This window comes from Microplitis demolitor, chromosome 7 (genome assembly GCF_026212275.2).
Source record: "Microplitis demolitor isolate Queensland-Clemson2020A chromosome 7, iyMicDemo2.1a, whole genome shotgun sequence".
NCBI classification, from domain to species: Eukaryota; Metazoa; Arthropoda; class Insecta; order Hymenoptera; family Braconidae; genus Microplitis; species Microplitis demolitor.
Genome location: NC_068551.1, coordinates 16,452,489 through 16,480,135, shown reverse-complemented (window position 1 = coordinate 16,480,135; position 27,647 = coordinate 16,452,489). Strand labels below are relative to the sequence as shown.

At 29.8% G+C, this 27,647-nt stretch overlaps 1 protein-coding gene across 1 annotated transcript in view; it reads right to left on the bottom strand.

Moving 5' to 3' along the window:
- Positions 1-1,010: 1,010 nt before the first annotated feature.
- Positions 1,011-27,647, bottom strand: part of LOC103571397 (protein zerknuellt 1) — a 33,414-nt gene continuing 6,777 nt past the window's right edge. Inside the window, exons 2-4 of the mRNA XM_008549551.2 lie at positions 12,585-12,757; positions 3,770-3,973; positions 1,011-3,610 (exon numbers count right to left, since the gene is read on the bottom strand). Of these exons, the coding sequence (XP_008547773.1) occupies positions 2,843-3,610; positions 3,770-3,973; positions 12,585-12,757 (1,145 nt within the window). The 3' untranslated portion in view covers positions 1,011-2,842. The remainder of the gene's footprint in view (positions 3,611-3,769; positions 3,974-12,584; positions 12,758-27,647) is intronic.

Below are 27,647 nucleotides of genomic sequence, written 5' to 3'. Positions count from 1 at the left end.
ACTCGAATAGTTTTTTTGAATTACAGCCATCTGAAGAGCAGCCGCTTATCGGTTCTCAAAAAAAAATTTTTTAAAATTACTGCAGTTATTTGGAGATTCTTTTATATGTTTCTGCGTACCATGAACCTCCAGTTTCCAATCTAATCAAATATGTAATTTTGGCAGATCAAAAATCATCAAATTTCGCGTGAAATTTGAATTTTTTTAAAAACCCCGCCATTTTTTTAAATTAAAATTTTTTTCTCAGCCCGAGGGTCATAGTACAGGAAATACCTTCAAGTTTGATGAACTTTCTAGCTTTTTTGATTTCATGCACTGTAAAAAACGCTATCACTGCAGTGGGGGGACTTATTTTTTGAGCCTTGGGAGATTGTGAGTAACTCACTGAATTTTGAATTTTTTGGTCCAAAATTTTCATCTTGTAATTATATATCCACAATTATATCCTTAGAACATTAAAACATTCTATGCAGTAGTTTTCTTTAACAAAATTCCCAAAATTTATCTTTTTTCCAGGCGATCACTTAGTGGTTCCCCTTAATAAAAAAGGACAATTAGGTAAATAATAAGAGAGACACAAGTTAATTTTTTTTTAAGTTTCATTTAATTTTTTTCTTGAGAATAAATTAATATATTTATAACGGATATAATGATAAATTATCTTTTTTTATGTCCTTGATTTTTTTATGGCATCTTTTGAATTTAAAATCAAAAAAATTTAATTTTATAATGCACATTTAATAATTATCAACTTTACACATTTTTACTGTTTTATTATTAATGTTATTTTTTTTTAATTTAAATCACCCTCACTAATAAATATAAAATGACAAAAAATTTATCATTTCTTTATTAAAACAGGCAAATGTGTTTTTATTTTGTTCTATTGCTTTAAATAATTATGCCTCGCATTATAATAAATCCATGCACTAAATACATGAACATTTTTATTTCATTACGAAAATTAAATTAAATTACTATTTACATTATAAATACAATTTGTCGTCGTTTGTTATTTTTTTTCCTCTTACTTTCATTATCATTAATATTATCATTAATATATAATTATTATTATATATATTTAATTATACTTGAAAGATTTAAATCTTATAATTCATAAATTTATTTTAAATTAATAAACTCTTGACTCATTCATTCTTTCTCTATTATTGCACACTTACATGTCGATAAAACTATAACTAGTTGACAAAATGAGGCAATTATGCAAACGTGCGGCTCCACTTATTTTTAACCAGCAATTATCCAATTTCATACGTATCGTATTGAATAAATTTTATCAGCGAGTACGTACCGACAGATTTAATATAAAAATTTTTTTTCTTCACAAAAGCTGCGTTTCCTGTATTTAAAAATGATATGGAAACATTAATTTATACGTATTTTTTATATTTTCGACCGAATTTTACTTAATACTTGTTCAATCTCAAAATTTTCATTTGCCAATACGCAGAATGTGACATAGAACATTAATTCTGGAAAAATTGATCTGTAAGTCAACTACTAAAAGTAAGAAAAATATTTATAGCCATTTAAATTAATTCATTATTTGATAAAAATAAAATTTTACGTTTGTACTGCCATAAAGTCATAACAGCAATATGTAGAATAAAATTTTAAATATTTCATACCACAAATTGCAATCATAACGATGTTAATTTTTTGCAATTATGCACAAGTGTGGCTCAACCGATTTTTAACTAGCAATTATTTAATTTTATACGTATCGCTGTAAAACAAATTTTATTGGCTAGTCCCGGCGGATTTTATACCAAAATCGTTGCTTTTTCTTTTTTTTTTTTATAAAACTTGCAATTCTTTTATTTAAAAATGTTATTAATCAGAATTTATAGATATTCTTTATACTTTCATCCAAATTTGATTTAATACTTGCTCGATCTCAAAGTTTTTATTTGTCGATATGCACAATGTGACATAGAACATTAATTCAGAGTGAATTGATTTGTAAATCAATTACTGAAAGTAAGAAAAATTTTTAAAGTGCCATAACTATCATGAAAATTGATAGTTTCGTCCCGAGTACGCCAACGGTCTTATCAGTATGGCTGATGTTAACGTACTCTGCTTTGGACCATCCCTATACAAGTACGAGCGGAGCCAAAACACTGTTGTGATCTTCAATGCATTAGCCCGGTAATAACTTGAGACGGATAGTAGCGTATCCTGCTGCATCTACTTACATGCTATGGAGTTGTACAGTGACCAAAATAACTGAACTATGTCAATTAAAACTTATTCAAAGCTTAAAATTTATTTAGTAAACTTTAGATAAATTATTTCTCCACTCCACTGGCCATTTTACGGCAAAAAATAAATTATATTATTATTGAAAATTATTTACTAAGTGAATTTGACAAAAATGACGATTAATTGGCCCTTTTTTTGCAGTCGGTAAAAATACATGTTTTAGCCGTTATTTGTAATTTTGACATCAACCTAATTTTCATCAATCCGCCGTCAAACTAAACAGATCTAGTTTATTTATTCCGATATTATGGCTATTAATATTTCAAAACTTCGAATTGTGTGGAGCCGTAAAACCGCATAATTACCCAGAATGATTTATATGAAAAGTAATAATAGACTCAATGGTTTCTAAATCCACCTGTTTACTTTTAAATTTACTCTTTAGATATGTCAATTTGATGATATTTAAATTAAATCATTATATTTTCATATAAATCACCAACTAGTAAGGTAAAAAAAAAGTTATAACTAATAATAATAATTATTCAGTCTCCAATCTTTGTCGTTGATCACTTGTTTGTTTACATAATTTAAAATTTATTACAAGACGGCGGGACTACGTCGTTGAGGGTGAAGTTGTTACAGACACAGAAGGTGAAGTTGGTGAGGTTGACTGTCTGCCATTTGACAAAGTTGAAGAAGATGTTGATGAACGATTTTGTTCGCACCTGAGTGATGTACTTGTTCGTGTATTATTATTATCATTATTATTGCCTAATAAACTGTCTATTGAAAAGGGATTCAATCTACGTCGTTTAACTGACAAGTCAATACTACCACTTTGAACTTCATCGTCATTATTAGCGTCAACTACCTGCCCTCGAGTTAAACTTAAACAACCACGTGGACTGTCTGTCGAACGACGACCACCATTGGTACTTAAATTACCCAATTCTCTCCGTCGTTCTAGAAGACTTAAACCCCAGTGACGAATACCCTGCTGATGATTTAAGTCTAGATTGAGATTAAGTGCTCCATTAGAACGCTGATGTTCATTTAATAAATGTGTTGTTGCCGTTGTTATTCTCATTAATGATGGCTCGTTCTGGTCACTAAGCCTCGGATAACTTTCACCATCAATCGAGCCATCAGCTGCTGAATCCATCCGCTCACTCTCAGTGTCGCTGCATGAATCTAATCCACCAACAACGTCAATCTCTTCGTTAGCGTCGTTACCCGATCCTGATACACTGCTACCGTCATTTAAACTGCCCAAATGACCAAATGAACCACTTAAATGTCCACTCAGTGGATTTCCGCTGGCGTTCGCCGCGCTCCGTGATTCCCACTCAGCTCGTAACGTCGACAAGTCCACCGTGATACCCTGAATATTCAGAGAAACAGAAAAAAAAACGACGTTTGTTATTAAAGTTTTATTTCTTATTCGTAATCATGAAAATCTGAGAGTGAGTTTGAATGTAAGAAAAGGAAGAGATAAAAATAAATTAACAAGTTTAAAGTCCTTTAAAGTTTTTAGATGTACCTTGGCTGCAAGTTTTCGTTGCTGACGTTCAAGAGTCTTTAAGAGTTTCTTTTGCCGCCTTTCACGTTCTTTTCTTCTCAACTCTTCCGGTGGAATTGGTTCACCACTACAGCTCTGCGGGTGTGCATTATGCGCTGGTCTACCTGGTCCTTTTTTTGTGTGCTCTTTTTTTCTCCATTTAGCTCTACGATTTTGAAACCATACCTGAACAGTAAACAAACAATTTTAATTAATTTATTATAATAACTTTATTGTGCTACACTGTAAAAAATCATCGGGGTAAGTCCAAGTGGTGTAGGTGTTAAAATCGGCGGTGTTAAATTTCAACACCGAAAGCGGTGTGAAAATAACGTCACCGCCGGTGTAAACATTCTGTACCGATGTTAAAAAAATTCCCCGGTGTTAAAATAACGCCACCGCCAGTGTAAATATTCTTTAACGGTGTTAAAATATTTTACTTTGTGAATATTTTTACTTATCATCACTATACTTGTTAATAAATGATATTTTTTATTAATTTTCATCAAGAACTGACATTTTTTGTGTTTTATAATCTTTAAAGTTAATACTTCAAGCGGACGCAGTTTACCTTGCTTTTACACCGATATTACTCCGTTTTTACACTGGTTTAATACCGGTATTTTAACACTGCCGAATTGCGCCTCCTACACCGGTGTAATTTCATTTTAACTCCGCCCGGTGTTAAAATGAATTCATTTTTAACACCGCTCTTTTTACAGTGTATGTAGCAAATCATAAGTTTTATTCTTACAGTAAAAAATTCATCATCGAAATTAACAAAAATCATGTGTGAAAAAAATTTACACAAATTTTTATATTATTTTAACAAAAAGAAATCTTGAAATTTGGGTTATTGTTTAGATGTGTGGCTTCAGACATTTTTTCAAGTTCCAAGTGCGTACACTTTAAATATCCATAAATAAACTTCTACCACATGTTTAGCTACACTGCGGATTAAATGTTTTGTATGTATTTTGGTTTTTGCTACATATGATACATATGATGTTTATGATACATATGATACCTATTCAACCTTGCACCTCAAGTATAAAAAATTGATGAAAATATAATGAAATTTTTCAAAATTTTTAAAATAAATTTTTAAATATATAATCATAACTTTTATATAATACCATAAGACTGACAGTGGAGTTTTAAAGGTTGATCTAAGAGCTACAATAATTCTAAAATTCTTGAAATACTTGAAAATTGGCATATTTTTGTTGTTTCATCACTTTTACAGTGTATAACAGCCTACCTAACATTTGGATGCAAGTAGTTTTGATAGTATCCGCCTCCCTTTACTAGTACAGTGTTGGGCGAAGCCCGCGACAAGGCTTTAGCTCGGTGCGTACTAGTATAAGGTTTAGTCCAAGGCAAGAGTATATTAACATAGCCTTGCTGATGAGCCGGTTGACGTACTCGGGACGAAACTACTACCTATTATGGGACATAGACATATGACTTAAGCTTTGATGATTGACTTATGAGTCAATACATAGAAAAATAAGGAAATCATGTTGAATATAGTGCAGTATAGCACGGAACTAAAAAATTTGAAAGATCATCTTGAAATTAAGCATATTTTATTCCTAGCGTATAAACATTTGAATATTGATACTTGCTGAACACTCAATTAAGTAAATATATCATCAATCTGCCGACAAATGCTTACTGATCAAATTGGTTTTAATGCAATTTGTCTACAATAGGATTTTTGCTATTTGAAACATGTGTGAGCCCCACTTCTAAATAAATACCCAAAAAAGGTTCCATGACAACTGATCCCAAACAACTGATTCTCGACAAGTGATCACACGACAATCGATCCCACAGACTAGATCCAACTGACAACTGATCTTCTAATTAATTAGTTTCATCAAGATCTTTATAACTTTCATTATCATCATCTTCAAAATCTTTAGTTTCATCATTTTAAACCGTATGTTGATGAGATCAGATGTCAGTGGGATCAATTTGTAGGGATCACTTGTCGTGGTATAAAATTGTTGGGATCAGTTGACAGCACACCCCAAAAAGATGTTAAATATTTAACAAATTTTTTTTTATATAATTGGAAAACGTTTTCTACTATGTAATATATTTAAGATGATGATGAATAATAATCAATGACAGGTATCATTTAAAGTAGCTTAAGAGTCTTTAACCTGCGCACACGCAAAAAGTGTTGATTACTTCAGTGCAAGAGAGTGAAATAAAACACGAAGGAAATGGTTATGGACGAAAAAAAAATAAATGAAGACATTAGTTGTAAGAGAGGGTTGGTCGTATGGCCGTAGCCGAGTGTAAGGAGTAGTAGCAGCAGCGCAAGTCTCACGCGAACTAAACGATCGATACACAACCTCACTCTCATGTGTATTTCTTTTCTTAAAACTACCCCATAAAACCATTTAATCCATAGCTCAAAATGCGTTAGCCTTACAACCTTTTTTTTACTACAAACTGGACATCTAAATTAACGTTCGCCAGCTCTGGCTGTGCAACTCCTGATTTATTGTACAACAAAACCAGAGTTTATTATGTCCTCATCGGAAATATCTCTCTGAAAGATCAGTCCATGTGTTTCCTATCTAATCTAGATACGTGTTGATGAAGATAAGACAGTTCTTAACAGAAAACAAGTCACATAAGGCAACATGTCACCACATATAACATTCGTGACAAACCAATCGGGTTACGTTCATGATCATCAGTTGTTCTTCACCAAAGTATTCTTTATATTATATCTATATCTATATATATATTTCTCATTTAACCAACCCCTCTGCATTGGAATAAGCTTTTATCAATCCAACTTGACACATTATCTATGGACATTATTCTTCAGCTTCCCAAACCGTGTCTAATGACATAAATATAAATACCCACTAGCGTATGTTGGACTGCCGACTACGAGTCTTGTTAAAGCAATAAGAAAATAATATAATATGAGTGCATTACACAAATACTAATGCTAATAATGCTTAAGTATATTGTATGTCCATATGTATATATGCAATAAAATAAAACCTCGCCCGGCCGGCCGTGAAATTGAGGGCCGCTCTGTTATATTGTATATCTATATATATGTTTTCATCTCATTTCTGCGTTGAAAATTTACCATCGTGTCATCATGCTCATGTTGCTTTAAATCACAAGCAATCAAATACGTTTATATTGTTTTTATTTATTTTTTTAAGTTATTATTTATATATCTTACGGGAGAGAAAGAGTTAAAAGTAAATAAGTATATAAAGAGTTAAGAGCTATTTTGTGTAATAATATAGGTATTATTCGCAATTATAGGATGTGGATTTACTGATAGTAAAATTGTTGAGTTTATAATGTAGTAAAAACATAGAACAAGTAGAATAAGATACTTTATTTATTTAAAAAGTTTGTATTGGTAAAGTTGAGGGTAATTTGATTAAACATATCAAGTTTAAAAATCTCCAATGTGTAATTGCGGTTGTTCAGTGAGTCAAAAAAAAAGTAACTCGAGGGGCTAAAGGTCTCTATCGAATTTATTCGATCTGCAGTATTATCGTAGCAGCATCAAATCCGGATGGACCTTTTCCACTTGAACACCCTCGAATCCATTTGGTCGCGTTTTTCTAAGGTATATATGACCAACCACACTACACTATAGCCACTTCAGCCACCCGTCGAGCAGATGGACCAACTACCCCCAGGAGAGAATGAGCAATGGAGATAGGCGAAAAAAAAGGAGACCGAGGTTAAGGGTCGAACGGTCAGAAGCCGAGTGTCGTCGCACCCCCGAACGTCTGTTCATATCAGTCTCAGTATACTAATGTACGAGTTATATAGGGTCTTTTAGTTTTGAACACTACAATCTAGTCCTTTATAAAATCACTGCTTATCTCATCGACCGATCTAACTTTTCTCTACTTTATATATTCCCTTTTACATATTGTTAATGAGCATAAAATGTCAATACATCATTTAAGTGTCAAAATATTGTTGGAGATTATACCTGATGCCAAAATTTTTTTCTTATTAAGTATTTAAAGTCAAGATTTATCTTGAAATTTTCATTGAAAATTTACTGCATAATATTGTTACAGATGCCAAAAATTTTAACTCAATCAAAATAATATGAAAATTTATCCTAAAGATCTGATATTTAGTACTTTCAAACAAAGTTTTAAAAATCCCAGTAAGTAAAAAATTTAATTTATTCGTTATATTTAAGTTTTAACGTGGTAATTAAATTTTAATCCTGAGAGTATTGAAGACTTGATTACTAATTGGATTACACTGAAAGATACATTTACTTGGTAAATTAATAAGAAGCTGTTTAATGATCTCTTAAGTTTTAATTCTGGTAATTTGAACTTATGAAATCGTACTTTGGAAATTATAACTTCAAAAAGTTCTGTAAAAAATTGGGAGTGAATTCCGAGTGATTATGGATTTTAATTCAATCGAAATTCACTCCGTCACTCGGAGTTCCGGAGTTTAAAAAAAAATCACTCAACATACTGAGTAAATAGGGAATTTGTTTTTCAGCGGAGTGATATGAATTTTTTAAAAATCCGGATTCACTCCGAACGGATTAACTAAAGTCATCCATTCCGGATTTACTTCATATTTACTCCGCAAATTTTTTATGGTATAAATGTCTAAAACCCAAGTGTGAAAAATTCAACACTTATATAAGGGAAGGGGGCAAAACGGGGTACCCCCAAAATTTGATAACAAAAAAATTTTATTTTTCAATGGTTTTGAAACATTCCAAAATTACTTCTATAAATATAATTGAGCGTTATTTTGAATTTTTTTTGTTAAACTTTTTCAAAAATCAATTTTCAGTTGAAAAATATTAATGACTTATGTTTTATGATAAAAACTATTAAAAATGTGTTTTTCTTCTTTTGTACTCAATAACCATGAAAAATATAATTTTTCTTTATGTGAATTACTTGCAAAAAAGTTGAATTAATCAAATTCATTTAAAATCCAGAAATTTTTTTTTTATCTTTCTGAGAGGGTACCCTATTTTGTCCGCAAAAATGAAAAATTTTTTTTAATGGTAACTGAAATTTTTTTCTATTTACTTTGAATATCATTAAAAAAAAGATTTAATGTATTTCAGTCCTCGAAAACTTGATATGACCTTAAATACCCCGTTTTTCCCCTCCCGCCCCTAATTAACATCCAAACTATGATAATTTACTGTTAGCTAAGTGTCCTGTTTTTAGAGTCACAGTGAACGTAGCTTTTTAACTACATTTAACTATCTCAATTAACTGGCGAGATCTAAGACCTAGTCTACTGCAGATTAAGCGAAATTGTTCAAGTGCCAAATTGTTTAATTTACGAAACTATACTAATGGCAAGACATTAATTTCATTAATCGAAATGTTAAAATATTAACATTAATGTAAATCTATCTTAGAGAAATATTGTAAAATTTAAAGCTTTTATTAACACGGTTCCGAAAGAGTGAAATTTCAAAATTATGTACTTTAGGTAACGTTATATGAGACTGAAGATCCTGTAAAAATAAAACAAAATCCTTCACTATTTTTATATATAAGATTTGTTTGTAGGAGTGGCGTAAAATAAAAGTTATTGCACTTGAAAATTCACCAGGTACTATTTCATTTTTATTTCCTGTTCCAATGAAAAAATATCAAGCATTCAAACCGTCCGACTTTTACTATCTCTCATAGTCATTTTTCTCACATAATTCAAATAAATTTAATCCGTTTATTTTTTCTGAGTTAATAAATCTTACAGTAGTTAACAGAGTTGATTCAGAAACAAATTTAATTTTTGAACTATTTAAAAAAAATTTTCTCTTTTTTCTTAAGTTGCATTTTTGAGAAAAGCTCTTAAAAATCAATTACTCTTAACACGCTCAGTTAATCATTTTTTTGTTTTTTACCCTAGATTAGTACTGATTTTGATAGTAAAATTTTTTCTTGTAAGTGATTCACTTAGAGATAAAATAACTATTAGAAACATTCTACTTTATTCCTACACTGACTGTAATAGTTCCACGCTAATTTTTTTTTAAACTCTGGAGCTCCGAGTGACGGAGTGAATTCGGGTGGAAATAAAATTCATGATCACTTTCAATTTTTTACAGTATAGGCGGTGTTGAAATTTTTCCTGATGTCATGCAGAGATGAAGAACAGAAGCATTTTTTTAAATATCAGAAAAATTTTTTTTATTGTTTCGAAATTTAATAATACGACAGATCAACCAATTTATGGAAAAATTCGAAGAATATTTTATCACAATAACATCTTAATTTTATTGTATAAAATATGAGAAACAGGTTTTTGTGATTCAAGTCTCTTTCCAAACTAAATCAGCGAGAAAAATAAAATAAAATTTTCAATTATTAATTTATTATCTTTAACCGTCATTAACTTATGAGAAATATCAGAGGTATCAAAAGTAATGGTAATACTGTTCCTAAATATTCTATTTGATGAGTGATCAAACATTTATCCAATTCGTTCAGCTCTATAAAAGAAACATTTTTTATCATCGGTAATAAAATTGTTTTCATCTCAATTACTTATATTCCCACCCTCATACTCCGATCGGAGTTAATTTACTCCGCATGTACACCGTTTTAACATTCGTTGAATAACAACGCTAAGTAGTGCCGCTAGAACGGTGTAAGTTCATTTTAACACCACTTTATAGTAGCATACAAGATTTTATGCTACCAAAAATTTTTAATTTAATAGATTTATGCTTTAAAAAATGCAAAAAAATTTTTTTAATCGAAAAAATCAGATTTAAGTTCAACATATACTCATCTGATTTTTTTCCAAACCATGTCAATAAATTTCCATTTCCTTTTGTTAAGAGGATACTATTATTCTTCAAGTTAGACGTGTATTTTTAATAGAACAATAATTTTCATCGGTTTACTCTCGAAAAAATCTAACTTCCATAAAAATTATTTTTTTTCTCAGTTTGTAAATAACTGAAACAAATGATGATTTTCTGGGATTATTTATATCACAGTTGTATTTATATTATATAGGTTATGTATAATTTTACAATTTGAAGTTTAAATTTGATATCTAGCATATTCAATATGATACGTTTATCAACATTGTAGTGCACCAACTCCAGAAGAAGTTGCCATTATTACATACTGCAGTAAATTGAACTATTTCGTTGTGGTTTTGATAGCCATGACATTGTGGTCGAGATTACTATAATTTAATGTTGTTCTTTTTCACTCCAATTTGTGGTTATTCCTTTTTACAATTGAAATGGCTATATCACAACACTAAAGCTGCTGTAGTAACCATTTTTATATTTTCATATAAATATAAAAAATAAACTTCTAATAAAAGTACTTTTTTTTTTTCAATGTATAGCTTTCTAAGAGTATATACCGTAAAAAAGTGGTGTTTAACTCAACTCACACCGATGAAGTGGTACTAAGCGGTGTTATCCAACAGATGTTAAAACGGTGTACATGCGGGGTAAATTAACTTCGATCGAAGTATAAGGGTGTGAGTATAAGTATTTTAAGATCTATAAAACAGAAACAAATAGTAGGAGAGGGGGGGGGGGGGTATTTCACACCGTCAATTCACACCGAGCAGTCCAGGTAAAGTTCTTGGAGAACATTTTCACATCAAAAATTTTTCACAGTATGATTCTTCAAAAATACAACTACTTTTTTATTACAGCTTGACACCGAAAAATATTTCAACACCACTTACCAGTGATATTTAAACACCATTTTCGTGGTTAAATTTAGCATCGAAAACCTTAACATTGTAATTGCGTGGGCTTATACTGTTTTTTAACTTCCCGCTAAGAAAATAGAAAATTTTCAAAAATTCAGGAAGTTATTAATTTCGGTCCGATTTCCGAAAATCGAATTTCTAAGAGATCTTGACGTTTTGAGGTTCTAGGAAGCTATTCTGACTAAATTCAAGATGATGTCCGAGTGTATGTATGTATGTATGTATGTATGTATGTATGTACGCATGTATGTATGTAAGTATGTAAATATCTGTAACTTTTGAACGAATGAACCGATTTTGATTGTCAAGATGTCATTCGACGCGGCTTGTTAATAACTAAAAGCTGTGAAAAATTGAGCTTGATCGGTAGGGTACGTTTGGAGATATTCCAAAAATAACATTTTTTTCAAAAATGCTTTTTTTAGATAACTTTTAATGTACTCGATGGGTTGATTCCAAAATCTAATCAGCTCTAAAACTTCATAAGTCGCGTCGAATGCCACCTCAACCATCAAAATCGGTTCATTCGTTCAAGAGAAACCGTTAACGAAAGAATTAAAACAAACTTTTTTTTTAGTTTTTTCGAAATTTCTCAAAAACGACTATATAAATCAATTCCAAAATCTGAATATTTTGAAACTCAATAAAGCGCGTCGATTATCACCTTAACCGTCTCAATCGGTCAATTCGTTTGACATATCATTGAAGAAAAAATGGTAGAAACGGTTTTTTTTTCTCGAAAACAACGGCATGCAAAAGTATTTTCGAACTCGAAAATGTATCTACAACAATTTTTTCGAGCTCAAAGAGCTCGAAAACAGCGGGAAGTTTTGGGGTTGGCCTGCAAGGTCAACTGATAGAACGATTTTTTTATTGGGTAATAATGCAAATAACACTGCTATTAATAGAATACACGGTTTTGCATAAGAATTAAAAAAATATTTCCGTCAATCTAATTAAATAAGTAATTTGTTCTTATTGTAGTTCACAGTAGATAATAAATGAAGTGTAATAAAAACCAAATAAAAAAACTTTTACTTACAGCTACTCGGCTTTCTTTTAAGTCCAGTCTAACAGCCAACGCTTCGCGCATAAAAACGTCTGGATAATGGCTCGCCAAGAATGCATGTTCAAGTTCTTCAAGTTGCCAACTATTGAAATTCGTCCGACTTCTTCTTCTCTTACTTCCACCCTCATCAGACTCAGCATCACATCCTTGAAAAAAAAAAAAATAATAATGATAATAAAAATTAGATTATTTTATAAATCAAATAAGACAAAGAATTAATTAAAATGAATTGGCATTAAATAAAAATGGTTTTCTTTGACAAACTGTAATATAACTTATGGCCGTGACCCTGAGTTTAGATAACAGACAAAACGATGTAATACAAGTAACGTCTGAAAAAATAATAAGTCTCTGTCTTTTTGTTATTATCTTGTTGTGTGCATATATAGATATATAAATGATATATACATGTATATTTACAATACTTATTTTATATTGAATAAACATGGAATTTCATGATTTTATGAATACGATCTACGCTTGGTCCAGAAAAGAGGCGTTATCAATGTCGGGGGATCTTTGCAACGACGATTGTTTTGCTCTCATATGTATGCTAATGTCGGTGCGGGGAATTGAATAAAAGATCGAGAATTATGATTTACCCCCAGCTTCCAATAGACTTATCTTTTATTTTTCCCTCTCTTTTTTTATTATTCTTATTGGCGCTTCTGGCTATTAAATAAAAACCGACAAAAATAAATAAACCAACGGGTTCTAATATCAAGTCTATATTAAGAGACAATATCACAAGTATGTATTAAATCAATTTTCTGATAGATTCATGTTATTCATTAAATTGATATCACATTATGAACTTGAATTTATTTATACTCTTGTCGTTATTAAATATACGCACTTTAAAAAATAGGGAGTGATTACGAATTTTATTTAAGTCCGGTTTCAATCCGTCACTCAGGGTTCCGAAGCTTTAGAAAAAACCACTCCGCATACAGAGTTTGTTTTTTCGGCGGAGTGATTTCAGATTGATCTGGATTTTGTTTTTAAATTCGGATTCATTCCGATTCAGTGTTTTAATATCCAAATAAATACTCATTAGAGTTAATTTCACTGCGAGCCGGAGTTTCCATATTTAAATAAACTCCCTTTCGGAGTGAATTTTACTTCAAGGGGATTAAATAAATACGCAATTATTACCTCCACATTCACTCCAAATTTACTTCGGATTTAATCCACGTTCACTCAACAAATTTTTAGCATATGCGTATACTGTGGAAATGTTCAGGACATTTCATTAAATATTTACAAGTAGGGTTCAATTTTTTTCGTTATTTCGAACCTTCGTAAAAGACTCAAAAGTTGTGATTTTAAAATAATTTTTCAAATAATAATAATTTTTCAAATAATTTTCAAACTCGTATGTTATTGATTAAGAAAAATCGAAAAATGAATGCAGCTTCAATTTTTTGATGATAATAAAGGTTTCAAAAGTTGAACATAATGAAAGAAAAAAATTAACTATAATCTGAATTTGAGTTCAGATGATTTATTCAAAAATTGAGACGTCAAAAAAACTCCTGAGGTCACAACAAAAATTTGTACAAGCTAAAATAAGTCAAGCATAATTTCACCAATTTACCTTATAATTATTTTTGCTAGACTATACATTTAAAAAATAATATAAGGTATATATTTTTGGCTTTCAATTATAATAACAGCAATAAAATTGAATCTCTATTGAATAATAGGTCTCGAAACAGTTTATAAATTTTTTTTACACAAAACTGATTACTTTCTTCATAAAAATAATTTTTTTTTCACTTGAATTTTAAATTTAATAACAGTAATAAAATAAATAACAAAATATCCATTTTATAAATTGGAATTTTGTGCAATAATTTTAGTTATTCATGCTCTAAATATAACTCTGTAAAAACGTGAAAACATATATTTTTTATTGCCTTAGAAAATTATTATAATTATAAGTAATTGGAATTGTTGGTCGAGTCTTAAAATTATTTAAGCCTTCCATACTAACCATACTGATAATTTATTTGTAAAAACAAACTTACATCTAAGCAGTTATTTAAGTTCAAAAAATAACAATACTATGATGTAAGCATGTTAATAAATATATTATAAATAAACAAGATGACTAACAAAATAATCATAAAGGGAGAAATTTCATGGGATCTTACGATTGAGTCAGTAATTGGATAAAGTAGATAGCGACGGCGGCGCAGAAATGTGCGCGATATTTATTGCGCAGGACGAGTAAGCGCACTAGTTACACGATAAAATAATACATATATCTATTATCTATTAATGTATATATAGATATTAAATAACAGGAAAATAACTAAGAGTTGCATGATTTTCACGTAATATCCAAGGAACTAACTTTCAATTTTCTTTCTCAAATTAAAAGAAATGAGAACTCTCTCGACACTTTTTATTTTTATAAGTGTTTTATCATGTCATTTTTCTTCACTAAAACTCTTTTTTTTTATTAACCTTAAATGGATAATAAAAGTTTCTTACCAAATCACTCTCTTAAATTTGAATTAGTGAGAATAGTAACTATTCACTGTTCACTAATTCAAATAGTAGTATACTTTTCACTGACAGTAAGTGAATATTAATTACCAAATAGTGATTATCACATGATTCGTTTTTAGAGAGCAGAAGATGAAAATCTGTTTATGTTTTGATTCGTCCCGAAAATTCATTGTCTTTTTCAACGCTCTCTAAAAATGAATTTGTGAAATTCTCGCGAATCAGTGGATAGTCACTATTTCTACAGCTATAAGTATACCACTAATTCAGCAGTGATATACTTATAACTGGTTACCAGTGAATATTCACTAATTTTAAGTAAATTTCACTGATTCATTTTAAGAGAGCGCGGAAAAAAGTCCTTTTGCTAAAACAGGACTAGACTTAAATGCATAACTTTTTAGCTGCCGCAGAACTGCCACAGGGCAGCTACAGGATTTTCCTGTTGTGTTCATAGAACAACTTCTGTACACGGAGAAATAAACATGTAATTTTTCTATGTTATATAGCAATATTTCCTTTGTTCGCATAAGAATTTCTACTATGCTAACATAAGAAAATTTACTAAATTATTATAGGAATTATTCCTATGTAAGCATCGGAAAATTTACTATGTAGCATAGGGGAATTTACTATGCAACATAGGAAAATTTACTAAGTTAACATAGAAATGATTTCAGTAATCCAACAGTACATGATTTATCTCATCATTAATCTATCTAATAAACGTATTTTTGTTTAGATTATATTGATTTTGTTACTTAAAAATATAATTGCCTCAACTATATGTTAAAAAAGTTAAAAATTGTACCATAATTTTTTTTACATAAAAATTTTTCCTATGTTAACATGAGAATAATTTCTATGTTTGACATAAAAAAAATTCCTAATAGGAAAAATTACTGTTCTAACATAGAAACAATTCTTATGCTGACGAAAGAATTTTATCCATGTTGACACAGTAATTTTTACTATGTTAACATAGGAACTTTTCCTATGGATTACAGGAAAAGTTCCTTTGTTCCTTAGTGTTTTTTTAATATTTCCTATGCCAACATAGGAAAAATAACTGTTTTTTTCTCCATGTAGTTACAACAGGACTCTTTTCTGGTCACTAAAAGACCATGTCATTGTTGCAGCAACAGTGTTTTCTCTGTGTACCCGAAAAAAAATAAACTTTTATGAATTTTTTTTTGAGCCGTTCTCGAAATAAAATAACATTTTGAAAAAATGTATAAATACATAAATAAAAATAAAATATTATAAAAATCGCGTCAAAAAAATTTTCAAATATTTTTCTTAAAAAAAAAAAAAAAAAAAAAAAAGTCGATATTTGAAATAAAAAAAATTGACATCACTAACTTAGATATCACAAAATAACTTTTTGAAAAAAAACATTCGGTCTCGAGAGCACAAATCGATAAAAAGAACTTACAAAAATTATTTCAGTCGGTAAAAAAAGTCAATAAAATTTCCGACAAATTTCAAACTCAAAGCTCCAAACCCGTCTGATTCGGCATGAAATACCTCATATATTACAAAAATTGCAAGAAATTATCAGTTATAAAATGCAACGATACCTGTGGATTATATGATATAGATATTATTTTATACCGCCACATATGTTCCCGTTGATTTTTGGGTTCGCATACATGCTATGGCATTAATACTATACGTGTGAGGATGAAAAATTTTTATGAGCTACATTAATCCTCATAATTAGACACGATTTATTTGCACACCGATCTTGAGGATACTCGTTGTAAAACAAGTCGTAACCAGCAAGTACCACACGATGGATATCGATCGGGACTCTCATTATTGATAATCCATAATCCAAAACGAGCGTCGGTACCAGGCGCACAGTGGCAGCTTGAAAGATCGTCTCGTGGGTAGAAAAACCCTCGAGCAAACTTTATAATTTTTTTATTTTTCTTTGCATCATTGCTTCACACACCTTAACCTAAGACGCTGAAAAATTACTTACGATGTCAAATGGAAATATTAATAAATATATATATTTTGCATCACAAATATAAAAAGATAAATGATAAAAATTAAAAATAAAATAATATTAAATGCATGACAAATTTTTAACTTGGCGTGAAATGTTGAAAATCTGATGTATGATATGTTATAATTATTTTTACGATCACGCTAGAGGTTAAATATGTGTGCGAATTATGAAAAACTTCTGAGAAATATGTTATATATATATTTTTTTTATTTTTTAACTTTTTAATGTTTATATTGAGCGCCGATGAAAGAAAAATAATTTAAATGTGTGGCTCGAAATAAGTTAGGAATGAAAAATATTATAAGTGTTAGTAAAATCATTATAGAGATATAGAAGTAAAGTGTAAGTGTCGCGTGTACACGCGATAGATTATATTTTACTGTTTTGTTAGCCATTGTGATCACGTAAAAACGTGTATACTATATATATATATATAGTATACTAAAGCCATAGACCACGTGCGATTATGTTGATACTTAACGATCAAGTCTTATCGTAAATAAGTCGATTATGTCAGTCAGTAAAGGTGAGTTTTAATTAATTACAATATGTTCATGATTCATTTTAGATAATGTCTTCATTATTTTATTAAAATTATTAGTATAGAAGAAAATGAAGGAAGGCCAGAGTGGGCTACTAATTTTTTATAAATTAAAATTTTAACGGGCAAAATAAACCCGTAAAAGTTATTCATAAGGGTAATATGGACATCATGGGGCGATTTGAGCCACTCAAAATTGCTTGAGAATATTTTTTCTTCTATCACATTTACAAAATTTGAATCGATATTTTATATATAATTAAAAATAAATTGTATATGAATGAAATTCTGGCAATAATAGGCCTGATATTGATAAATTTGATTTTTAAAAGATGTTTTTTTTTATAAAAAATTTTATGTCAGGTTAACTTTTATCATAGAAGAAAAAAACTTAATTTAATATTAAGAAGAGATTTCAAAAATTTAATTTTTTGAGGACTCAATTTGCTTGGGAATCAAAGTAAAATTAAATTAGCCAAAATAATTAATCTTTTCAAATTATTTTGGAAAGTCCATTTTGACGGCATTTTGAACTTTTATGGCTGGGTTTTGATATCAAATAATTATTTGAGGACTAAAAAAAATTGAACTCACTAGTATAGGGTGGCCACAAACCTGGAAAACCGGGAATATCGGGAATTATCAGGGAATTTAACACAACCGGGAAATATCATGGAATTGTCAGGGAATTTCGAAAAGTATCTGGGAATTAAAGTGTGACAGTTCAAAATTTAAAAAATTTTCAACAATAGACTAGTTTTAGAAATTGAGAGATATTAAAAAAATTTCAAATTTTCAAGTGATTTTCAACAGGCTGTAGCTCGAAGGAAAATGGTCGTACGACAAAAACAAAAAAGATAAATTGTAGCTTCAAGTGTCTAGTTTTCTGATCTGGTCTTCAAATTTTTTTATTATGTGCTGTTCCGAAGTAATCCTAAGAAATCTATCGAAAAAGAAATTGACCAAAATTTTGCTCATCTTAAAAACGGTCTTCGAGCATCAATAAATTTTTTTCGATATATCTGTATAATTATAATTGATTTTTGATTGTTCCGGAATTGTGCATAATTAAAAAATTTTAAGACCAGATCAGAAAATTAAACACTTGAACCTACAGTTTGCCGTTTTGTTTTTGTTGTAAGACCATTTTTCTTCGAGTTACAAACTATTGAAAATTACAAAAAAATATTCAATTTTTTTTAGTATCCCATAATTTTTATAACCAGTATATTCTAAATTTATTTAAATCATAAAATTTCTTATTAAATATTTTACCTTACACATTTTTAACATCGAATAATTAAAAGTAGGCAATATTAATTTATTTTATTGCCATTTCTTATGGTTTCTCGCATGATTTAATTATCAAATTTAATTATTGAAAATGAAAATATAATAAAAACTTTGAATATCTAAATGATACGAATAAAATTTCTAAATCAGGGAAAAATGTGAAAAACTTTACTGGAAATATCAGGGAATTTTGAAATCATTTCTTTGTGGCCACCCTGTAGTAGTATATTTTTTCTTAAGAAGCCCGTTATGTCCATCTTCCCCTTCCTCTATATTCATAAATTGTGAACTAATGATAATTTTGACTCAAAAAAAATTTATTGTCTTTAACTGAAGCTGTGAAGATAATTTTTTTTTTAAACTATAAAACAAATTTATTGTTTCTCAAAAACTATTTATACAAAATTTTTGGCACGGATGAAACTAAAAATACAATTTATGACTTCATAATGTAGAGAACAAGATCAAGCACTGGTGTATAAGTATACAATTTCCAACATGTATTGTGTTTATGTTGATATATTTTAGTGGTAAATAGAGTCCTGGCGGCAAAGATAAGCCAACATTTACCATGTTGGTGGTAATCACTGATTTACCCAAGACTCGTAAGTGCCAGCAGGAGTGTCGAGTGCACGTTTAGAGGGTAGTCTTGTTAAGCGCGAGCCAACAAAGTCATTAGCAGCGAAACGACATCCTCGAGTAGAGCTCTCAAGGGAGTAAAGGACAAGAGAATATCTCTCTGTATTTTCCGTGTTATGTACTCTCTGCTGCTTCAACGAAATTCGCAATACACCATCAGAATTTACCATTTCGCGTTAGTCGCCGCTCATGGGAATGCTAAATTTCACGATCAATTATTACAATTACTCTCTCGGTTTTATTATTTAAATTCTCATCATGATTATGTTTTGAGATAAATTAATTTTAGAACATATTTTAAATTGTTTCATAATAGAGTTATTACTACAACTTGAAAAAAATGTATAGAGAAAGGGGGCAAGGCGGCCCCCTATTTTATTATGGCTCCACACCACAAAATCCTGAAACAAATTTTTGTTTTATCATTTCCGAATTCATTGAGAGTAAATATTTAACAATGTAAGTTCACCAACTGGGGCAAGTTGGAATCAAGACGAAAATTGAAACGAAAACTTTTTTAAATCTAATCTCTGTATACTTTTTTTTTGTCAAAGGTAAAAAAATTATTTTGTGTCTGATAAATAAATTTTTAATTACAATTAAATTTTTTTTTATCTTTTATGTTTTTACTCAAAAAATTTTCATTTTTATTTTCGGAGTAAGCCCAACTTACCCCAGGGATCTATAATTCTGTAAAAAATTAATTGGTCCCAATGAAATACAAAAATCCCAACAGTTAATTTTTTTTTTAATTTTTTTCAGGGGACCATCATGCCCCGACTAATCATAAATTTTGAAACCTACCCCCATGAAAAAAATTTATGAAAAAAATATATTTTTAGTATATTTTATAATTTTTTATATCATAGAAATATTTTTTTATAATTATATATATATATATTTTATATTTTTATGCATGTAGATATTCTTAATATATTTAAATTACATCTGGAATATATAAAGCATATATGAAAATCGGCCGACAGTTAGTTATTAAAAATATATTTTTTATACATATTTATATATTTTTTATACTTTAAGATATATTATTTTTATAAATTTTTAACATGGGGGTATCACATAATCTATGAAAATCTACCTCAGTCGATCGTAATAAAATATATCAGTTAGTTTGATAATAAACCAATATAATCTTCAAGGGGACCGTCTTATCCTTCCCCCTTTATGCTTTTTTTATAACAAAAAAAAAAAAAAATGAACTTATAATAATTACCGATGAAGAATATAAATCTATAAAAATAAAAGTGATTGAAATAAAATAGTAATAATTATGTAAAAAAAAACTAGTGTGCAAAAGGGTTAGAAAGAAGGGATTATTAAGCTGTAAGGCGTTAACTGGCATAAGGCGTCGGTAGGTGGGATACACGGCTCGGCTTGCGTGCCAAGCCGACTGCATTTGCATCTAGACACCATCAATCCTCCTGACGCCCAGTTCAACCCCCTCTCAGGCACGAATTCCCCTCGTATACACAAGGATCTTGTGATCCTGCACCCTTCTATTCCTTTTACCTCTCACTAGTTCACTAGCTCACTTGCTCTTCTGTCCATCAACCCGCACCTCCGGCCTCTATCACACCGAACACCGATGAGTTTGAATTAAATATCTAGCTTAATGAAAGATTGCCAGCAGCTACTTTTACATACCATCACCATTAAGAGCATCATCTATACACTTTTTCTTCCACATGAATTAACATAATCGACCTTTATTTTTTTTGCTCCATTATTATATTTTTTTTATTTAAAATCAAATATAAATTTTTTATTAAAAAATTATCTCAATAAAAGTATTGAAAAAAATGTATACTTATACTTTTGGACGTATGTCCTTAGGACAAAGTGGATGATGAGGATGATGATGGCCAGTAGAAAACAAGACAATCATCTAGTGTCAAGCGCTGATGATGATCGTCTCTCTGATTTTACATATACATACATATATGTATATAACACACAACAAAAGTTAACACGCAATAATAAGAGTAGACAAGAGCAGTGTAAGCGCCAGGAGATCAAAAAAGGGAGACTACTTCTGGGTGTAGTAGTCAGCCGTCTGTTCATCTCTTCTCCTTATCCTCCATATACTCGTTTGAGCGTCGTTAAAGAACGTCGGTACGTCACTATGTAATTATATACTGCTCATATTCCCCTCATCGACTTGCAGAGGTGCACACCGTGTAAACGTCGTCACACGATACACCTGGTTTTATTTTAAACTTATTTATTATTTTTGTTTTCTCTTTCATTTTTACATATTTTAATGTATATGTATATCTATATATACATATGTAGATATGTAGTTAAGAGATAAATGATTTAAATCATTTTACGTGCTCACAAATGAATGTAATTGTCAAAAGTTGACATGTGAATTAAATTCGAATGTTTACTTATTTTTATATTCATTTTTAATTGAAATTTTTTATTTACCAACAAATGTTGGTACTTGTAATCACTGCTAAGTGATTTAACTCACTAGCGGCCAATTTAAATAATACGCGGTAAGAAATATTTTGTGGATGTCACTATGCCAGTATGGGCGTTAACGCCATACTGTATGGTATCGAAGATTTTTATACGTTGTAAAATTGTATGCATAGATGATTCGACCATTGTGGGAATAGTAATATCGGTGATAGTTGTCGCGAACGCCGCAATGTCAGTATGGCCGTCGAGCCCATACTGCCTTGCCGTATCCACTATGCTTCTGGCAGATAAACCTAGTCTAACGCCATCTATATAGTTTTGGCGGTAATACGAATGTATACATTGATTGACGCGCCAAAAATTATGGCGGGAAAAACTAGTAGCATTGCGCCCTCGGCATTGTAGTATGGGTCTCAGAGCCATGCTGTTTTTCCGTGCCTGCTATGCATACATGTGAGCAATACAATAGCTCCAGTACTATACAGTATAGCAAATAAAACCATACTTCTGGGACACATTACAATACTGTCTTGGAATATTTTAAATACTGTTTTAGTATCTGTCTTGAGACCATACCAGCATAGTGTTGAATGCTATGTATTTCTTACCGTGTATTTTTTTACTCTACTAGGTAAAATAAAACGTATGGTGACAAAATTCTTTGATAATTCCATTATGAGACCCATTGCGATAGTCCGATTTCTAGAGAAATCTACCTGAAAAGTAAGTGTAGCTAAAAACAAGTTACACGGTAAGAAATTCATGGCGTTCAATACCATGCTGGTATGGTCTCAAGACAGATACTAAAATAGTATGTGAAATATTCCACGACAGTATTGTAATGAGTCCCAGAAGTATGGCGTTAATAACTATACTGTATAGTACTGGAGCTATTGTATTGCTCACATGTATGCATAACAGGCATGGAAAAACAGTATGGCCCTGAGACCCATACTACAATGCCGAGAGTGCAAAGCTACTAGTTTTTCCCGCCATAATTTTTGGCGCGTCAATCAATGTATACATTCGTATTACCGCCAAAACTATATAGATGGCGTTAGACTAGGTTTGTCTGTCAGAAGCATTGTGAATACGGCAACGCAGTATGGGCTCGACGGCCATACTGACATTGCGGCGTTCGCAACAACTATCACCGATATTACTATTCCCACAATGGTCGAATCATCTATGCATACAGTTTTACAACGTATAAAAATCTTCGATACCATACAGTATAGTGTCAACGCCCATACTGGCATAGTGATATCCGCAAAATATTTCTTACCGTGTAACAAAGTCAAAATCAAGTTATTTTATTGGCCCGGGAACACTCACTTTGCTTGTACCCCCAAGCCCACATTTGAGTATAATACCGATTCCGCGTGACGTATGAGACACTATTATCCCAAAAAACTATTTATTTTTTTTGGGTGCCATCATGCCCCACTTTTTAGAATTTTTCAGACCTCTGGAATAAATTAGTAAAATTCCTAAGGGAATCGTCTTATCCCGTCGTCACAAGTATCCAGTAAGTATATTCTTATTTATAAAAGAAAAATGTATATATATATATGTGTATATATATGATGTTTTAACATATAAACGAATTAAATTCACACGATTAAGCAATCAATAAATTGATGTAATTTTATGAGGATAACTTTTGAGTGAAACGATAAGCCAGTAATTTTATTATTATTTTTTTTTTTTTTTATTGAGATACCATCTACAAGAGAACCAGTTAATTATATATTAATACTTTGAAAATGGCGTGTGATGCTTTACAAGACGTTGAACGTCATCGTCATCGTCGTCGTCGTCGGCGTATTGCAATGCCCAAGGGAAGTTTACCAGCTACCTCTTAAAGTTTTACCTCTACCTTTTAACTTAAACTTGTACTTGTACCTCAACCTCTCCCTCTCCTCAATGGCCAAAGTATTTTACATTTTTCGAGCGTAAAATTGAGCCGTCGTTGTTTAACCCAAGCACGCAGGAATCTCACTCGAGTGAAGAAAAAAAATATATAAAACGATAAATTGTTATTTAATTGAGGCAATTGAAATATACGGTACTTAAAATTTAAATTTCGGAAATTAACAATATTATTTTTTTTTATTATATACATAGTGTATTGATGATAAACATGAAAGTTAATATAGTAATATAAAAAGATTAATTGTTTAGAGCATTGTCACGTGTATATTATAATTTTTTATAGACCGCGAGCGTATGGAATATTTTTTGAAAAGGTACTGGTAGATGTCCTGGAAAGGGAACGAATTGAGGGAGATTAAAAAATAAATTGCGTGCCGTGACTCGGGTAGCCCAATTACTAACTATGGGTTGTTACCCCCTGGCGTGTCATTTCCCAAAGAATATTATCTCCATTGCGTGAGCGCGACTCTAACTCTTGAGTCTCGCGCGCGTTCACGGGCTGGCGCGGGCGATTGTTTTAAATTACTCCGAACATCAGAAAAACGGATCATTTGTTTATGTAAAGGTAAAGGTCGATATTGATCTTTTCATGCCTATACATTTTATAAATATTTCGATCTTTCCTATTCTATTATTTTATTTTATTAAGTTTCATTTTTTATTTTGCAATCATTTTTTCACTCGACATGAATCGCGTGCACATTTACGTCAAACTAAGATTTTTTTTTTTTTCGTCATAAAATTTACGTGAATGATTATTGAATGCTTTGAGGGTTAAATGTTCTCAGTGTTCATGTGATTAAAAAAAAAAAAAAAAATATATATATATATATATATGGTATTTTTTTTTAGAATTTTAATTTATTTCGTAGGCGTGTATATATTAATATATAATAATTTATCACATTATTCTATTTAGTTTTTCTATAAAAGTATAACTCTATATTTATTTTTCCAATTGACCTTTTTTCGATTATTAATTTAATCTAAACTAAACTATAATTTTCTTAATAGTATGCATATAAAGATAATTAAATGTTTATTGTATGTAATTAATATTCAATAAATTTAACCAATCGATGTGTTGCGCAAATAATAATTAATAGTATGAATGTAAATGTATTACGAATTAGTCTCGTGTTTAATATGCATAAGAATTAATAGTTATTATTTCTTAAATTTTTTTCATTTTTTATTAATTATAACTCAGTGTAAAATTAAATAATATCAATTTATTGTTTAAAATATTTTATTTCATAAATTTATATGTATATATATATATACATATTTTATTCATCGGACCTTATTTATTCATACACAGAAGCAGATGTTAATTTTCAATCAAAGAATTACGAGATAATTTTATCACGCTTGTACATTAATGTTCACGTCAATATAATAATTTTCCTCGGTTATATACGTACAGACTCACACATAAATTTATAGACATAAATATATGTAACTATTAAACGATCATCAAAGAGAAGAAGTAACGAGGTGTGTCAGAAATTTAGCGACGATGTCCGTAATTTAAACGAAAGAAATAATTATTGCGTAAAAGTAGTCACGATAATTATAATAAATAAAATAAAAATATTATTTCCATAAATTAAAAAAGTTTGTTAATATCCTCAATGGGTATATAGATGTATATGTAATATATATACTACCGGTTTTATATTATTACTTATCTTAATTTCATTTTATATTTTACAACGACTACAATAAATGCATGATAAAAAAAAAATGGATAATTAAAAAATAAAATAATTTGTAAAAAAATATATCACTTACAATACTTATACACATATGTATATAGACTATAATAACATATGATATAATATGAGTGTATGATTATCGGTAAAGTATTATAAATAATATTTGAGACATGTTTTAATATATATATATATATATCGTTAAACACAAAGTCATACATTAATCGAAGAAGTATACTCCGTAGAACTCGTTTTAATTTCCGCCGTGACTCGAATTGATATGAGCTAACGTTATGTGGATATGTATACATATATAATCCCTTAATATCTCGCTCTCACTCAATCTCTTTCTATTTCTCTTTCTTTGTCTTATATATTGGTGCGAACTCGCGAACAATTGTAATTCAAGATCATTATCATTAAAGACAATTAGCGGAGCATATAAATACACCGTATCTATGCTCCGTCGGGCGTAACAAACCCACCCGCGTGCGCGCGCTCCAGACTATTTAATTAATGTTTTCCTTGGCTTATTTTTTTCATGTTTTTATTTTATTTTATTTTACAATATATTCATTCAACTTATTTTCTTCTGCTGTGTTTAATATTATATGAATATACGAGTACGAGTGTGCAAGAGCCTGCTTCGATACGGAGTGTGAACACGATAAGAAATTAGACGAGCAGACATCGGCATCACTGTCAAAACAAAATATAACGACATGGGGAGTAGCAGAATAAAAAAAATACATAGGATAAAAAATGATAAATGACAGGCATTAGATACAAATAAATATATATTGTATTTAAATGGAAATGACGGCGCAACATCAAAAAACACATAAAATATTCGGTTTTTTTAAATTTATCCGATAAGATATGAAATTATTTTTCAGTCATTTTTTATTTCCTCAAAAATATAAGAAATTTTTTAAAAAAGAACAAGACTTAAAAATTATATAAATTATAGACAATGGAATTTAAACAATAATAATTTTTTACTGTTATTAAAAATACTGAGCGAGCTCTGACAAAACAGTATTTTTTTTAATTATATATAATTAATTGGTGTTCAAGTAAACTAAATTTTGATATACTGAAATAAATACTCAGTTCCCGTGTAAGAAATTTGTTTCAAAAACATTAATCATAATAAACTCTTTAATTTAAAAAAATTTGGAAATTTGAGTTGAACTATTTTTGGAGTTTCAAAAATTTAAAAACAATAGTGCATCATGATGGTTGACTTATGATATTTTTGGATAGATATTTTGATTTTTGCATACAAGTGTAAAATTTTAGATTTTGAATTCGAATTTTTTGAGCGAGCGAAAAATAGAAAACTGAACCTCTAGAGAATGAGATTCAAAATAGATTACATAATAGTTTAAATGTGAGCACGAAAATACTAAATCCATTAATTTTTTGTTCTTGAATTTTCAAAAGCTGAATTCAAAATTCCAAATTGTCTCAAATTTTGAAGCTTACTCCAAAATATTTTTGAATTCGTAATTCAAATACTTTGATAGTTATCATTTACACTTTCGTTCAATACAAAGAGTTGGTATTTCAGGAAAAAAAACGTGATATTAAAACAATATCATTATTGATATTAAAAATAGTATCATGCGTTAAGTTCAAATTTAGTACTGCGGTGATGAAAATCCAAAATAAATTTTTATTTTCAATACTCTCTTCTATCCAGTTAGAAATTTTGTGTTAAATTTAACACATTGCGGTTGTGTTAATCTTTAACACAAATTTTAGGTAACATAATTGAACACAAAATCTGCTATTTTGACAGAAAATTTGTGAAAATTTAACAGACTTTTCGCGTTAAAATTATCTAATAAATATAAGCACATAACCTAACCAACTCAAGTATATTGACCTAACCTCAATACAATTTATGACAATTTAGCAAACAATTAGTT